The 16,210-nt window shown below is 40.3% G+C and overlaps 1 protein-coding gene across 1 annotated transcript in view; it reads right to left on the bottom strand.

The window, feature by feature from the left end:
- The window catches only part of CACNA1C (calcium voltage-gated channel subunit alpha1 C), a gene marked incomplete at its 5' end in the record, with an annotated part of 495,815 nt that overhangs the window by 170,320 nt on the left and 309,285 nt on the right, over nucleotides 1–16,210 (bottom strand). The window contains one exon of the mRNA XM_082498635.1: nucleotides 1,008–1,169. Within this exon, the coding sequence (XP_082354761.1) occupies nucleotides 1,008–1,169 (162 nt within the window). The remainder of the gene's footprint in view (nucleotides 1–1,007; nucleotides 1,170–16,210) is intronic.

The following is a 16,210-nucleotide window of genomic DNA, read 5'->3' as shown; positions in this document are numbered from 1 at the left end:
ATTAGAATCAGATGCTGTAATATGTAATAATTACAGGCAGTATGGAGAAAAATATATACACTGTAAAGATGTAAACCAGACTGATGATTCATTATAGTTCTAGCATCATTTATAGAAAATGAAAGCAGACAATGTTATAAAGGCGGAAAATATAAAACTTCTGAAACTATTTCCTGCTTTACAGTATTTTCTTGGTTATGAGCTTAACTGGGTCCTAGATATTGGTACCCACCACCACATGGGGAATCACTGCTGTTCAAGTTGAATAAATCAAATGAAAAAGAGCAGATGGTTAGACGTGTGAGTGACAATACAATTGAATTATTTTGAAATTTGAATATTTCTTTCTGCAAATAATTTGAAAGTTCCTTCCTGATGGATTTGGCGCAAAAAGTTTCTTCCCATTAATATAATTTTGCTTTCTTATTAGCTGCACTTCTAACCACAGTTACAGTCTGTCATCTTCAAAAAAAAAAAAAAAGGGTACTGGGCCTCAATTAGATATTCCTGTACAATGATACCAGTTTAAAATGAAGATGTATTTGTGTACAAGATTGATAATAAAATACGAAAGTTGTTCATTTCCGTGATGCCATCTCATTTGCAGCTCAGTCTGCTAGCGGTGAAATCATCACTACGTTAGTGCTGCTTGAGCCTCTGGGAGATTAGCTGAAGAACTCAGGCTGGCTTGCAGTGCCAAACCTCCACATTTAAAAGTCCACTACTGTGTTTAGCAGGAATTGACAGTTTTGTTGTAGCCTTTACAGACAGGACAACAACTGTGTGCCCAAGATAAGCAAGTCTCACTATTAGAGGCAGTCTCTCTACATCAGAAGTGATTCATAACCAAGAAGCAGAACAGAGGAACCACCACTTTGAAGCCCCAGACAGGTACACAGCAGGGAACAACAGCCACCCGTCTCCTGTGCCAGTACAAACGCTCCATTGTACCAGGGGAAAGCCTCCCTCAGAAAATCTTTGTATGTATGATACAGCGTTCCCCTTACCTATGAGTCCCCCTTGCACATGGTAGCAGGTCTTATGCATCTTCCCCATGAATAACTCCAGTCCAATGATGGCATAGATAATAATGACAAACAGCACCAGCAGGGCAATATGCAACAAAGGGACCATGGCCTTGATAATTGAATTTAAAACCACCTGGAGACCTGCAGAGAGAACAGAAGGAAGCACTTATCATCAAGAGAACAAAATTTAGAGAGGTTATAAATTGCACAATAATATGTCATCTTTATTTCATTCCCCCTCACCTGAACTCATTATCTTGATGATGTAAAGATGTACATTTATGGATCACCTCCCTTCAGAAGATCCCCAATATTTCACAAATTCACCATCACAGCCTGGATCACAGACTAAAGTACAACAGGTATTACCTTACCTGTCACTGAAATACCACCGCCCTGGGGAAGGAACACATTAGCTATTTTGCCTGCTCTTGAAAACCAGACCTAAGCTGATCCCCAGACAGTATTCAGGAGAGTTAAAGCACTGGAAAAACAAAGAACAACCAGAACTGAAGCAGGACATGAAGAACAGTGAGACATGCAAGACAGCAAATGCTGGGGTACCTCAGAGACACACCCCAGAGCATGGGGAAAGATGGCAAACTGAAGTCATATTCCTACTCCAGTTCTGAGACCTTCCAGAGGTCAAGCCAGTCCCAGGCAGAGCCTAAGCTGCTGAAGGACCGCCAAACCCATACTGACTGAGAGCTCCTGGACCTCTTAGGATCTCCCTACACTCCAGATCCACCTCACCTTACTTCACTCTGAACAGAGGGACAGTCAGAACCAGCAGTGCTGATTTTGCCCCAAGATGTAGGTATCACTCTATAGCAGAGGTTGTCAAGGTCCCCAGAAAGTGGTATGAACAAAATATTATTACACGGCTGTTAAGACATGAGACTGGTGTAAGTCCTAATCGTGAGTGAGACAAACATTTCTAGAATGGCCCAGGGAAGGTGACTTGTAGCTGAGTTTGCTAAAGTGCTAAGCAGCTGTACCCTCAGAGGCAGCTGGCTCAAGCTGCAGATTCATGGGCCTCTCGCTGTCTCCTTCTCGACATTTGTAAAACCAGAATAACAAAGACAGCCTCATAAGCCTTTAGTAAGGATTTGCATTTACAAAGGTCTTAAAATTATCACTGGTGGCAGTGATGGTGACCACTATCACCGGCAAGTTATTAATGTCGGGAGTATTGAGAGACCTCTAGAAGTCTATAGTCTACAAACAGCTCGATCAGAACAATTATGAGCTCATGATTTTGCAATGACTGAGAGCCAGAAGCCATTAATGTCTCCTGCAAATTCTGTCGTCTCCTCAGAGAAGTTGATATTAGCTATGATTTTTGAAAAATGTGATTCATGAGTTGTAAATGTCTGTTATATATCTGCCAAGAGAGTTTGTGATAACGATTAACTTTTAAAATCTATCATCTAAGATCTTAGATTTTAATTTTTATTCCTTTTTTTTTTTTTTACTAATTTAAATACTTTCTAATAAGGATGACACATCTCTTGACAAGCATTTTCACTCGTAGGCAATGCACTTGTCAATTCACAGCTAAGGCTTTGCGTTTGCTCCCCAGCCGTGATGGAACACAGCAGAAGCAGTCAAAGGTGGCATCAGCTGCCAGGTCAGCAAGATCATTCACTGCCTGCTAGTAATCTAAAGCTGGCTACTAGCATCCCTTTAGTCAGAACATTTTTTCAGTCTGCAGTCAGTTCAGTTATCTGTTAATGGTTCATGTTACTATCCAAAGGGAGTGATATTCAGCATGAAACGTTCTGGCTTTAACAAAGAAATCTTTACATGAAGTACAATACTGACAGGATCAAAACTCATCCTATACAAGACTGGCATGTTCTGCTCACTCAGTTACCTCTAGGTACTTTCTCTGGATAAGCAATGTTCTGGGGAAAAAAAATATTGCTGTGATTACATGAGGCAGTCAATTTTTTCCCCTAGGCGTTCGCCTCATTCAGTCTACTAATTCTAAATATATACAGAAAATAAATTGCAGTCCACATCAACATTACTCCAATACTTTACAGCAGTCAGTAATGTACATTCACCAGAAAATTAAAAATGTCCCACCTTCTCCCAAACAATCTACGATGAGACAAGAAAGTTAAAAGACTAAAGATGATTATAAACCTGAAAACAAACCCACAAACTTCACAAATCAAAATATTTGTAGCTTCAAATAAACCTACACTAAAGCAAATAAAGGCCTCAATTTTTAGTGATTTTGGGAGCCCTGTTAATCCAAAATGTAGCCAAGATTACAAGGTCAAGAGATCTAATACCAGCTCTTATGTAATTTACCCTCAATTTTTATTATTAATTCATTTAATATTCATCATAGGATATATCAGCGCTCTTGAGAGGGTACTGAGGACAGACACAATGACGAACAAAAAGCTCTCTCATTTTAAATGTAGCTTCATTATCACCCACACCATGAAAGTGCTTCAGTGTACTACAGATGTCCAGAGAAGATAATATCTGCTCAAACCAATGCCCTTTGTGTTAACAAAGTGGTGCTTGCACCATAAACATGAGGTGACAAAGTGTTTAGACAGTCAAGGTGAACATGCACCACCAGAAGATTTACAGGAGCTTCAGCTAGCTTAATTAGAGAAAAGTTTCTTGAGGATGATAAACCAACTTTGAAGAAAAGATGAGCTACTGAATACTGTTAGCATGAATTGATGTGTGTGCTGTTTAGCACCCCATTAGGGCAGCCTGGTCTCAAATCCAGATGATTCCACTAATTAGCAAGCTTCCATACATTACCATTAAAGTATTTAGAGAGTTTCTAGAAGTTTAAAATCGCTAACTTTGCAGCAACTTTAAAAATGTCCTCTCAGAAGATGTAACAAATGCTACTTGTAGAAGGGCCAGGGATGTGTGCCCATCACCAAGCTCCCTGCATTGTTATCGAGCTTATTGCTGCAATATAGTTGCTGCCAGTAAGTTACTTCATTCTCAGTTCAGGCAGCCACTTGCGACGTGAATAGCTGTTGCAAGGAATGGCATGAGGAACCAGGCCTGGACAAACAGAAAAGTTGGTGTAGTAGCAAGGGGGGAGAACAGGGAGAGCAGATAAAAAGGATTAAAAGATTGGGGAGAACCATGGGTGAGTAGAACACACAGAGACGCTTTTTTTAATAAAAAACACATGCTTCGAAACACATCAAAGATCTGTGTTCTGAAATCTGAGAGGTGCAGCTCAATGTCTGTGGATGATCAGATACAGTTCTGATCAGGGTAAATCAAGGTGAATCATCCCCTTACATACAGACACAAAGCTTTTTCTAACCACTGGCGAGAACTTCTATGCAATTTTACACGCTCTTGCCCCCGTGCAGAGGAAGACAAGACAGTTGAAGTTATAAAAAAATGACTTCTCTGACACCCCTCATGCATGCTCTTAATCTTTGTACACTGTAACGCATAGATATCACACAACATGGGTGCTCACAACACAGGGGCAATACAGTTCCCGCTTGCCTGATGCTCCCTCTAATACACCGTTGCACATCTCCCTTGGCATTTTCTCCCTTGTGGAGGTAAGGCTTGCACTCCTAGCAATGTGCTGTACAGCTTATAATCATAATTAAATCAGAATGCCTGGTGACCTGATCAGACTGAAAAGCTGGCCTCTGGATTTCAAGTAGGTGATGCCAATAACTGCCTTCCCACTGTAGAGCGAAAAGCTATGTTTTTACAATGCTTTAACCAGGGCTGGCAATGCCATCATTGGCCAATTATAAACGCAGAGTCCTGAACTTATGTCCTGGCAAGTAAATAGAAAAATAAATGGTTTTTAATTATTTGGCATTCTAAATGTACTTATTCAGACGTGGAAGCTCTCTCCATGTACTAGACACTCTCCAGACTTCTGTGAAGGCATAGCACATTCCTTGAGGAACTTACTCCAGGCTGGACAAAGAGATAACTGCACAGAGGTTAGGGAAAGTGCCACAAAAGGGATTGTTTGCAGTTTTTCAGCCCGAGCTTTTCTTCTGTTAATAACTGAAGATCTTAAACAGCTCTTAGTATTTATTTTAAAAGCTCTTCAGTTTACCTTAAAAAAACCCCACCTTTTGGCTGCATTCGGTTGGCTGACATTGACTCCATAAATGTTTCAGTAAGCAAAACACGTTAATGCCATTCCCTGGGCTCACAGAATTTAGCATTTATTTACACCAATAAAACATTTTAAATATTTATTACACGTGAACAACATTGCTTTTTATACCAGGTCAAGCCCTTTTCAGCCTCTAAAGGACTGCGTCAAGCCAAAGGTTTAGGGCACAACTGGAGAGTAGGAATGGGGGAGAAGGAAAAGAGCTTACAGCGAGAAACATTGATCTTTCCCAAAGCTATGGGAAATACACTGTTAGGGATGCTGCAGGTGTTTTAGAGCTATTATATGATGCTGTATTTTCCTCTCAGGCAAGACAATCATGAGAGGGGCTGGTTGCTGTCTCATCAATTCAGGCAGTTATTGAAGAAAGTGCTTATCTCTAAGCATGTAAGTGTCTGTACCTAAAGCAATGGGATTACCTACATACCCCATTGTGTACTTACAAGCTTTTTTGGATTTCGACCAATGCTCAGCAAGATGGCACAAAAAAACCCGTGCACTGGACCCAGCTGCTAAAATGCACTTGGCATTGTTGTGCTGTGGAACATATCCAAGGAAACTAACGGTAGGTTGGTCTTAGAAAAAACATTTGGGCCTTTCCAAGCAGAGCTCTGTCTCACGTTTTCACGTGTCTTCAATTTTGGATCAAACTTGGTTTGCTGGACAGGGTAGCTTCCTGTTCTAATCATATTAGTAGTCCACATCTTCAGAGAAAGCGTATCCCGAGTCTACTCCGTCATTGGCTCTGCAGGGCTATAGTTCACCTACACCATCGTACAGCCTGAACCAGGAGTATGATGAGCAGGCAGAGCCTCATACAAACGACCTTCCGGGAACAAGCAGGAACAAGAGGGAAAGGAGAGGACGTTCAACTCCATCCATACCATCCATACCTCCCCCGCCTCCCGATACATACACACACACGCACACAGTGTTTCACACTTAAATCAGTGCCAAGGATGTGGGAGGCAATTATTTTTCTGCTAATACAGTACAGAAGAAAACTACTACTTTCTGCGAGCAAGGAGGAAGCAGGGGAGGATTTGTGACTCAGCACAGTGCCTGAGTCAGCTCACTTTTGGGAACCACTCTTAAGTGGTAGAGTTTATGTACCATCCCCAGCCACGAGCTAGGCCTACCCACAGATCACAGTTATTTCTGATGATAAACTAAGAGACTGCCACTACAGTTATCTCTGTTTCCAACGCACGAGCAATATAACCAGTAATATTCCCCCAGGTGGATGTTTATCATTTAATAAACAGAGGCATTGGCTAAGAAAATGGAAAAACATTAATTATTCATAAATATGAAAGGTTTTATACCAATTTTAAAGGAAGCCTGGAAAAAAACAGACTTTTTTATCACAAAATAGTCCATAGTCATGGTAAGATATCTTAGATAAGTACATCTGCAATGATTTGTGAGGGAAAACACTGAGGACTTTCTTCACCAGTGTTGCAAAGAAAACTCACATGACACAGTTCAGTTAAGGACAGCAGTAACAATTTGGGGAGGTAGTCCTTTACTGTCTTGCTGGAGTCTCAAAATATTAGTGGCAGATTGCTAGATAAAGCAAATTCTGTGGGCGTAGTGCAGCGTTCTTGGGGCTGCAGATGTCATTTCTATTTCAAGAATAATGGAGAAGGTCCTGGAATAGGAAGGAAAGACACGACACAGGACAGAAAACTAGCTGAAGCGAAAAGAAAGAAAAACTAGGAAAGAGACTTTTCAAGTTGAACAGTGACTATTTTGGAGTAGGTAATTCCATTTAAAGATATAAGAACGTACAATTCAAAACCATGTGCTGGAAGGAGTAGAAAAAGAAAGCTTTGGCATCTGCTCCCAATGTTTTCATTCCTCTGTTTTCAGACCATGTTTTCATTGACTTTTGAAACTGAAGTACGCACATACACACACACAAGGAGATTCATACAAATAGGCATGTGTATGCAAACACAATTGTTTTATATTTGTAAAGTCTTGCAATACTGCCCTTGCCTCATCATTTGAGGCTAGAAAGGAACAACGGAACAAAAACAAAAGCCACAACAAACCCCAGCTCTTCCTTCTGGATCCTTTTCTCTTGTGAAGCAATCCATCTTCAGTATCCTCTGCTTGACAGATTGACCTAACTTAGACAGCCAAACAATACAGCTTGCCCTCAGTATGGTGGCCACGTAGCCCCAGCTTTTGGGTGCCTGAGGAGGATGGTTGGATAAATGTACACACCGCCTTAGGCTCTTGGGCTCTCTGCTGGAAGAAACCTGTACTACCACTGATAGAATCAACTCTCTCCCCTCTGGTGGGAGCGCTTTAACCTTAGAATCATAGAATTGTCTAGGTTGGACGGGACCTTTAAGATCATCGAGCCCAACCATCAACCTAACACTGCCAAAACCACTACTAAATCATGACTCTAAGCACCACGTCTACCTGTCTAACCTCTGGTCACCTGGGACCTTCCCAGTTAACCAGGACTGCTCATCAATTATGGAAAGTGGCTTGGCAAGCACTTCTGCCAGCTACCTCAGTACCCTCACGCGGATCTCATCCAGCCCCATAGACTTGTGTACGTCTAAGTGCCGTAGCAGGTCACTCACCGTTTCCCGCTGGATTACAGGGACTTCATTGTGCTCCCTGCCCCTATCCACTAGCTCAGGGGGCTGAGTACTCAGGGAACAACTGTTAAAGACTGAGGCAAAGAAGGCATTAAAGCACCTCAGCCTTTTCCTCATCCTTGGTCACCACATTGCTGCCCCCCTCTACTGAAGGATGGAGATTATCCTTAGTCCTCCTTTTATTGCTAATGTATTGATAAAAACTTTTTTTTAATTGTCCTTAACATCAGAAGCAAGGTTAAGTTCTAGTTGAGCTTTGGCCCTTCTAATTTTCTCCCTACATAGCCTCACAACATCTTTGTAGTCCTCTTGAGTGGCCTGCCCCTTCTTCCAAAGGCCATAAATTCTCCTTTTTTTCCCCTGAGTTCCAACCATAGCTCTCTGTTCACCTGGGCTGGTCTTTTTCCCCAATGGCTTGTTTTACATCACATGGGGATGGCCTGCTCCTACGCCTTTAATACTTTCTTGTTGAAGAACATCCAGCCTTCCTGGACTCCTTTGCCCTTCAGGACTGCCTCCCAAGGGACTCTGTCAACCAGGCTCCTGAAAAGACCAAAGTCCACCCTCTGGAAGTCTAAGATGGCAGTTCTGCTGACCCCTCTCCTTGCTTCTCCAAGAATCAAAAACTCTAACATTTCATCATCACTATGCCTTATTTAATACCTTTTTGTTCAAAGTACATAAGTATTCACTTTCTTATAAAGTTGCTTGCTGATTAGAAGACCTTACTTATTTTTCCAGTCCCAACACGTTAGGTAGCTCCTACAAACTTAACTTTATTCACCAGCTATTTGATCTCAGCTCAGTTCAGCTGAGGATGAGGTCCAGGCAGGATTTACAGACTTTCAATGTAAAAAAAAAAAAAAAAAAAAAAAAAAAAAAAAAAAAAAGCTGTAGTGTCCCTCCCATGCAGCTACCTGCATACAAAGAAGGAGCATGAAGAGCAAAGAGGCAACTGACTGACTACTGAATATTGCACATTACAGAAAAAAAACAGACCCTTTTGAGCAATAACATAAGTGAAGTTCAGAAGTTCAGTAAGTTAACTTTGAGGCTGTTTTGAACAGGGACCACAGTGCGCTGTAAAGTAGCCTTATGCTGAGAGGGGGAGAATGAGATCAAGTATTCACTGCCAGATAGGGATTCCTGAAGATGGGTTGAAAGTAAAGCAGGTAAAGGGCATGGAGGAGCCCTGGCAGCTCCTAGGCCAGCAAGGATCAGCTGTCACCCTTTTCCAGGAAATAGCTTTGATTTTCTGCTGACAGGACAAACATGGACTCTCTGAGAAAACTGTTCTTGGGCTTATTGTAAAGGTTTTATCTGTACTTAATCACTGCAAATGATCATAAATAGGAAGAACTTTTATTCGCCCCCTCTCCCTACAGAGCTATGCAAAACCAAAGACAGTTTGGCAAGGTGACTGCACCAATTCTCAGCGAAATGATCCACCACACTTCCACTTTTTAAAATTTATTTTTGCTCAAACACAGCTGTGACAGAGAACAGTCTTTCAAGCTCCAGTACAGGAACAAATTTTGGTCTAGTCCTGTCCCACTGGATTCAGTAAGAAAACTTGTATAGGAATGCGTCAAAATTCTGTACTGTCTTTAGTCTGGTCAAGTGAACATACACCCTTCCCAAACCCATAGTTAAGTAACCTCTGAAGTGAGATAATGATGAAAGAGTTTCAGAATGCCAAATGCTGTTTGTACACAGCTCTGAGGAATGACAGCACACATTACTGTGTCCTAAGGATGTAGTTTTTGAAACAAGGACCTATGGACACCTGTAAGTACTAAAGCATCATGGTAACAGAAATGGGTGCAAAGCACTTGGCCTTCAATTGTGAGTGTACTGGCATTTAAGTGGAGGACTAACGACTGTTGGGTTACAAATAACTTTGTCAAGTTGCCAAAATCTCAGGGTCACGAGCAGTGTTCTTTTTAACTGTACTCTCATAGCTCCCCAGGTAAGTGGACATCAGCCCATTTTGTCCATCATTAAATAATCCTTTCTGACTTACAAATAAAAGTCTTTTGTCTGAGCTCCTTCTCCTGGTGCTCTAACTTATCACCTGTGAACAGGTTTAGAAAAGGTAAAAGCTAGCAAGGTTATAAATGTTAACAGGGATCCCGCAAATGCAAAAGTGCATCCAGGGATGATAATATTACAGTCTTGTAGTACTTGGAGAAAAATACATTGATGACAAAAATTGATCTTCTTGCAGGTTAAACACTCCAAGCCTATCATATCAGGCATACCATGAGCTGTACTAAGTTTGACATTCTCATGACAGAAAAAGTGCAACAAAATACTGGATAAACCCTAAAACTTTTTCTTTAGATAGCTATCTACATAAAAACATTGAAAACGCTCTTTATATTTGGGACATCTGGTGGTACTAGGTACCGCTCATGAGTAAGCTGCTGGGGAGCTTTGGGGGAAGATAGAAGAAGAAATCAGGAGGTTGTTAGAATGTAGGGGGCAGGTTTGCTGTTATATTGTTAAGAGCATAAATGTATTTGATTTAAAAATATAAGCTTTAAAAATAAAATACGACACTGACCTTTATAATATCCCTAATAACATCCCTGGAAGCGTTCAAGGCCAGGCTGGATGGGGCTTTGGGCAACCTGGTCTAGTGGGAGGTGTCCCTGCCCATGTTAGGGGGGTTGGAACTAGATGATCTTTAAGGTCCCTTCCAACCTAAACCATTCTATAATAATAATAATAATCTATGTAGAAGTGCAGAATCGTATATGACAAACACAGGCTATGTAGCCCTGGAGAAGAAAACTCACTCCACCTCTTAACTTTGGTTAGTGCTTAATGGGCATAGCTGGGACTAGGTTCTGGAGAGACATAGCATGACATTTTCAAAATCACTGTCATGTACGGTTTTCAGGACTATTTTGAGAACTCAAAATAGAAAGTTATTTGATTGGGTAATGTAAGATTTTATGCAAACTAGACCATGTGTGATCACTGCTGTGTTACTGTCTTGATACACACGTGGGATTTGTTTTCTCTTTTAAACTATTAAAAATGTTGTTAATGAAAATGCATGGTACAATGCCAAAATCCTTGAAAAGACCTGACCAGACACATCTGAACAACTTTGCCTCTTAGTTTTAAGAAAAGAGTTTGGATTTAGGGACTCATCTATTCAGTTGTTAATCAGTCCCATCTCCGAATACCTAAAACTCCAGCTTTTTTTCTTTTCCACACCAATAAGACTGTTGCTTTCGATTTTTGTGAATCTGATTAGACTTAAAACTCTGCTTGCACGCATCAGATAATAAAATAGCTTTAGGGGAAAAAATGCCTTCTGATATAACAAGCAAAACCTCCTTTAGCTCACAAGGTAGCTCCAGTATGTTTGGACGGAAAAATTAATAGTTGCAGTTTTTGCAAAGATGTATTTGTCAGATGAAAGAATGGATTTTTATTGATATTTACTTTCTTTGTAACTTTCTTTGTAGCTTTCTTTACAACTTGCACAATTAAAAAGATTTTTGTACAGACTGTGTATGTATTGCTGGAATGCATTGGAACTAAACGTTTATTTATTCTGAGTTTCCTCTTACATATAATAAGCTGTCAAGAAGGAATCATAACACTCTCCTGCTGCAAACCGAACAGCTAAATTAAAGTCTTTACAGATATAAATAAATCCAAGTGGAATTTGGCCCCCTCCAAAGTAAAGATTTTAAGTGAAATAACGATCTCAACACTGGAATGTGAGAAGCAAAAGATGGGCTAAAGCTTGAATTTAAATTTTCATCCATACTGGGAGGGCAAGGGTGAGACTCAACCCTGAAGTCTTTCATTGGGTGCTGTTTATACTAAATAGCAGAACTGTTAGCTTTAAAACAGGCCTTTGGAAAGCCTGTGTGTATGGATACACGGACATATTGGTTTTATTTCTGACCGGGACATCAAACTTGATTAAAAGGAACTTTATCTTTTGGTAACTTCCGATACGTACTAAAAACCAATGTACAGCAACAACCTATGAGAAAACACCAATTGGAGAACATGCCGAACAACAGTTATTGCAGAAGAAAAATCACTAAACCCAACAGACAATGCAAAACCAGACAGAAATGCCAGCCAGTCTCTTAGTTTAATACGTTAACAGTAATATAAAAGAAAACAAACCAACAGATTATACTCCTACGATATATAGGTATGTTCCAGTTCTCACACCAGCTGTGTACTACTGCCTTCAAAAAGAGGAGCCCTCTACACGAATGGTGTCTGATTGAAAGATGAGATGCTTGAAGAAAATTTAGAGACGAGGTTTTGTAATCTGATAATGATATTGAATTTCTATAGATATTGCCACTCCTAAAGAAACCAAAATTTGGTAAGCCTTATGCAAAAAGTGACATAAATAGAATTTTTATAATTTCTTCTTTTTCTTTTATTCCATGAGCTACTTTCTGTCAAAAGTGCTTCTGATGTAAAAATGTTGAGCAGCTTTAGCATTATTGAAGCTGAAAAAAAAGATTTTTTGCAGAGGGCTGGCAGATGTTTTCTGAATTGTGATTGATGTGGCAGGGCAAACCAGGAGAAGATAATCTAAAACTGAAAAAATAAGAGGCATAGCTATTCAGACAACTCAGAAAAAATAGTTGCAACAAAGGGCAAAACACATATGGGATAGGTTATTGCTACATGTGTTAAACAGAAATTGGATTTGCCTCTGGGAAAAAGGGAGATTAAGAAAGATGTCTGATCTCCTTCCCTTTTCCCTGGCAGAAAGAAAACTTTGATAAAATGTTAAGAGACTGGGCAGGTTAGGTGGGCTGTAGTTTGCCTTTGGTCAATACTTCCCCATGATCAGAACAAAAAATTAATTGTTCCATCAGTGAACATCTTAAGCATAGAAAAGTGTTATTCATACCAGCCAATATTCCTGTGTTCTCAACTAGCACAGTAATACCAAGCAGATGTAACTCAGAAGGACAGCAGCTGATTTTAGAGAAGCTAGATTAAAGAGAAGATGGACGGTCTCCAATAGATTTATGTAGCCACTGAAATTTTTAAATATATTTCATCAGATTTGCCTCCTCGCAATTCAGCGTGCTTTGGTTTTTTTCCTCCTATAGCACTTGCACAACATGCAATATTATTGCAAATTCAGATCACCACTAAAAAAATCATTTGGAGGCTAAACAGGAGACTTAAAATGTATTTACTGGTGGAGAGAACTATCTGACTGGTCTACTGCTCTGTGCTTTGCTTATATTTTGATAATGCTTTGTAAAAATCACAACAATGGCCACAGGCATCTAACAATGCTTTTGGAAGGCCAGGACAAACAGAATTAATTGAAATGATGCCAGAATCACAGAGCATCTATGCACCGCCTTGTATCCTGGGCAAAACACTCTTCTACAAACTCTCTTGTGTCCCACTTCCATGACAAATGCTACCCAGCGTGTTAGTCACCTCTTCAAGAGAGGATAAGAAAGCTTCAGGCATGTTAAAAAATCCCAACAGTCCAGTAACAAATTAATAGACTTACTTTAGAGAAAATGAACAAAGAACTTCAAATCATTCCTTACAAGTTCTTAAATTAATAAGCAACACAAAATTTAGCCAATTGGAATTATACTATGAAATTACATTTGAAGTAATCTTGGGACAACATCCGATGCAGTAAACATGTCATCTAGGAGACAATGTAAGAAGAAAACAGAGTAGATCATATCCTTACTATTTTGATCTGGAACAGCAATATCTTCTCTCGCCCGTCATGGAGACAGCAACAGCCAGTAATTACAAGTGAGCAACTGGGAACCCAACACACTCCTGCTGATACCAGTTAGCTACAATCTGTATGTATACTTCTGCTCCTTTATGGTCCAGACAAAAGCATAACTAAACAACGCAAACTGTTCTTAGGAGACAGCAGATGGCATTCTTAGATTTTCAGATGCTTTAGGACAAGCATCTTGATGGCATGGTCTCTCTCTGAGAGCCATGCCCTATGCCCATTCTGAATGAGAACTCTGGGCATTGCTTGAAGAATGAAAAAAAGGTGCTAGAAAGAAAGTCTGATGCATCCAGAGCACTTCTGAAAAACGTCTTACTAAGCCAAGCTAAGGTTTTTTGACTGTCTTCATGTCTGCTCTTTCATGTCAGCGTGGGTTTTATTTTCTTCATTTGGAAGGGACTGTCTACACCCTGATGTGGTCCCACATTATGGTATTGGGATTTTTTGTTTTGTTCTGTTGTGAAGACACGTTGAATAATCATGCCAGCAGGCACAGTAATTGGTAGGATAAAGGCTGACACAGTTATTTGGTACATTTGTAGTTACTGCTATTTTTAAAAGAGCTACATAGCCAAGATCAAATAATAAATATTTCCCTGTTTTCATTGGCATTCCTTAAATATGAGAGAAATCTTTATTACAACAAGTCGTCTGTGCCTCTGAGTAATCTTCTTTAACAAGACAACCCCCTTTTTGCCACACCGAATTAACCTCCTCTGTCATAAATTATATCATTCTGCAGGTTGTACCACCCAAGGAAACTAGCTTTAGGTCCTGATTGTGTAAGCCCTACTCATGGGAATGATCTTTACCTATGGGAGATGCTACACTGGAATCAAATTACTCCCTTGAGTAACAGTGACCTAAGTAAATCAAGGACTTGCAAGCATGTGTAGAGTTCTAAGTTAACTATGAAGAAATAAGCTTAATGAGGACATTTGGTTCAGACTGTTCTCTCCTTTTTTTCTCCACTCCCTTCCCATTTGTAACGAAAGCAAAACAAATTGGCCACTTGAGATTAAAAACAGCTAGGCAATGACATGGGAAAGGTGGTGCAACTTGTCCTCACACGGTGCTGTATGTGCTGGAGAGTTGGTACAGATGGTTGAGAAGTCTTGTTCAAGAATGAAGGAGAACGTAAGAAATCTGCTTGAGGGCACGTTTCCTACAGCTTTTAGAGCCCAAGAGAAAAGAAAGGATCTGGACTTGCCAAAAGCTGACATTATTAAATGCAACAACAACAAAGTTTAAGGCAAAATTAAGATTTGGAAGCCGAATTTTGCCCAAATGCATTTTCAGTTATTCCTTCTGTTGTCAATGACCTTTATCAGATAGGTTTGGTGGCAGTAAGCTGCCAAGTATATTGTCTCCTTCAGCTTACTCTACTCTTTTGAACCTACACACAAAGCTTTCACACTTTGGGAGCTTTGATCAGGCCACTTCTCTTAACTCCTCACATTGATGGTAAGCCAGAATTCTCCACTGGTGTGCTGTTTAGGCCATAACCTCACATGCAACAGGAGGGTAAATTTAAGCCCCAAGCTCCACCAGCGACTGTATAAATGCAAACCACGTGCAAAACAGATGACTGTCAACTATACTTGGCCAGAAGCATACACGTTTTGAAAAAAAAATTGTCTTCCTAACTGTCAATTAGTATTTGCTTAAAACTTAAGACTCAATAGGTGCTATTTAACATATAGAAACAGGCAACGGCTCACGTTTCTTTGCCATATTCCAAAAATGCGTGGTTCTCAAAAGAGATGTGATTTTGGAGTTCTTGAATTCTCTGTTTATTACCTCAATTACATTATTTGCTCAAATATATAAAGTGGTGTTAATTTTCTTGGGCTGTGCAGAAAACAATGAGAAATTACAGTTGAAAATTTCAATTGTGCACTAAAAAATAAATCCCAAATGCAAGCCAAACAACTGCATTGGGTGTGTTTATTTCAACAGCTGCAAAATAGAATCGTTGCAATAGATTGATCTGCGTTGTCTCAGTGGCTGGGAAGGGCATTGCAAGCCCAAACATGAGGGCAACCACAGGCCAGACAGTCAGGTGCCAGGGATGGAATAAGACGAATGCTGCCACTACACACTGAGATACAGAAAGAACTAACAACACGTAGAGTTGCTCTAGGTCCCATCCTCACCTTCCAGTAAAGTGGTTTGGCACACCCAAATTGACATGATGCTACAAGCGAGTCTAGTGAATTTCCCCTGTGAGGAGGCATTTGAGGGTAGTTAAGAATTGCCATTTCATCCTCTCTGCTTTATACAGTACAGGCAGAACGTAAGGTTTCAGGAGCGGCATGTCTGCGTCAGGAACTGGGCTCTCTGCATGGTGCTTGATCCTTATTTACTGGCCTAGCCTTCTCCACGCACTGGGTAGAGTGGCTTTGAGGATGCTTCAATTACACCTGAGTTCAACTCGGCCTCCAGGCAAATTCAGCTTTACAAGGATTACACAAGAGAGAAAATGCTGCGCCTGGTCCCCACTGGTTAGGTACGCTACCTCCAAATCCAGCGTAGTTGAATACTAAGTCTTTGGTATAGTATTATTTTCTAGTTCACAACACTAAGAGGCCTTCTGATAGGCAACAAGCATCAAACCCCCATGTTT

The sequence above is a fragment of the Vanellus vanellus genome, assembly GCF_965231255.1.
Source record: "Vanellus vanellus genome assembly, chromosome: 1".
Classification (NCBI taxonomy): domain Eukaryota; kingdom Metazoa; phylum Chordata; class Aves; order Charadriiformes; family Charadriidae; genus Vanellus; species Vanellus vanellus.
Note: the sequence above shows the minus strand (reverse complement) of the source record. Positions and strands in the feature narration are given on the sequence as shown.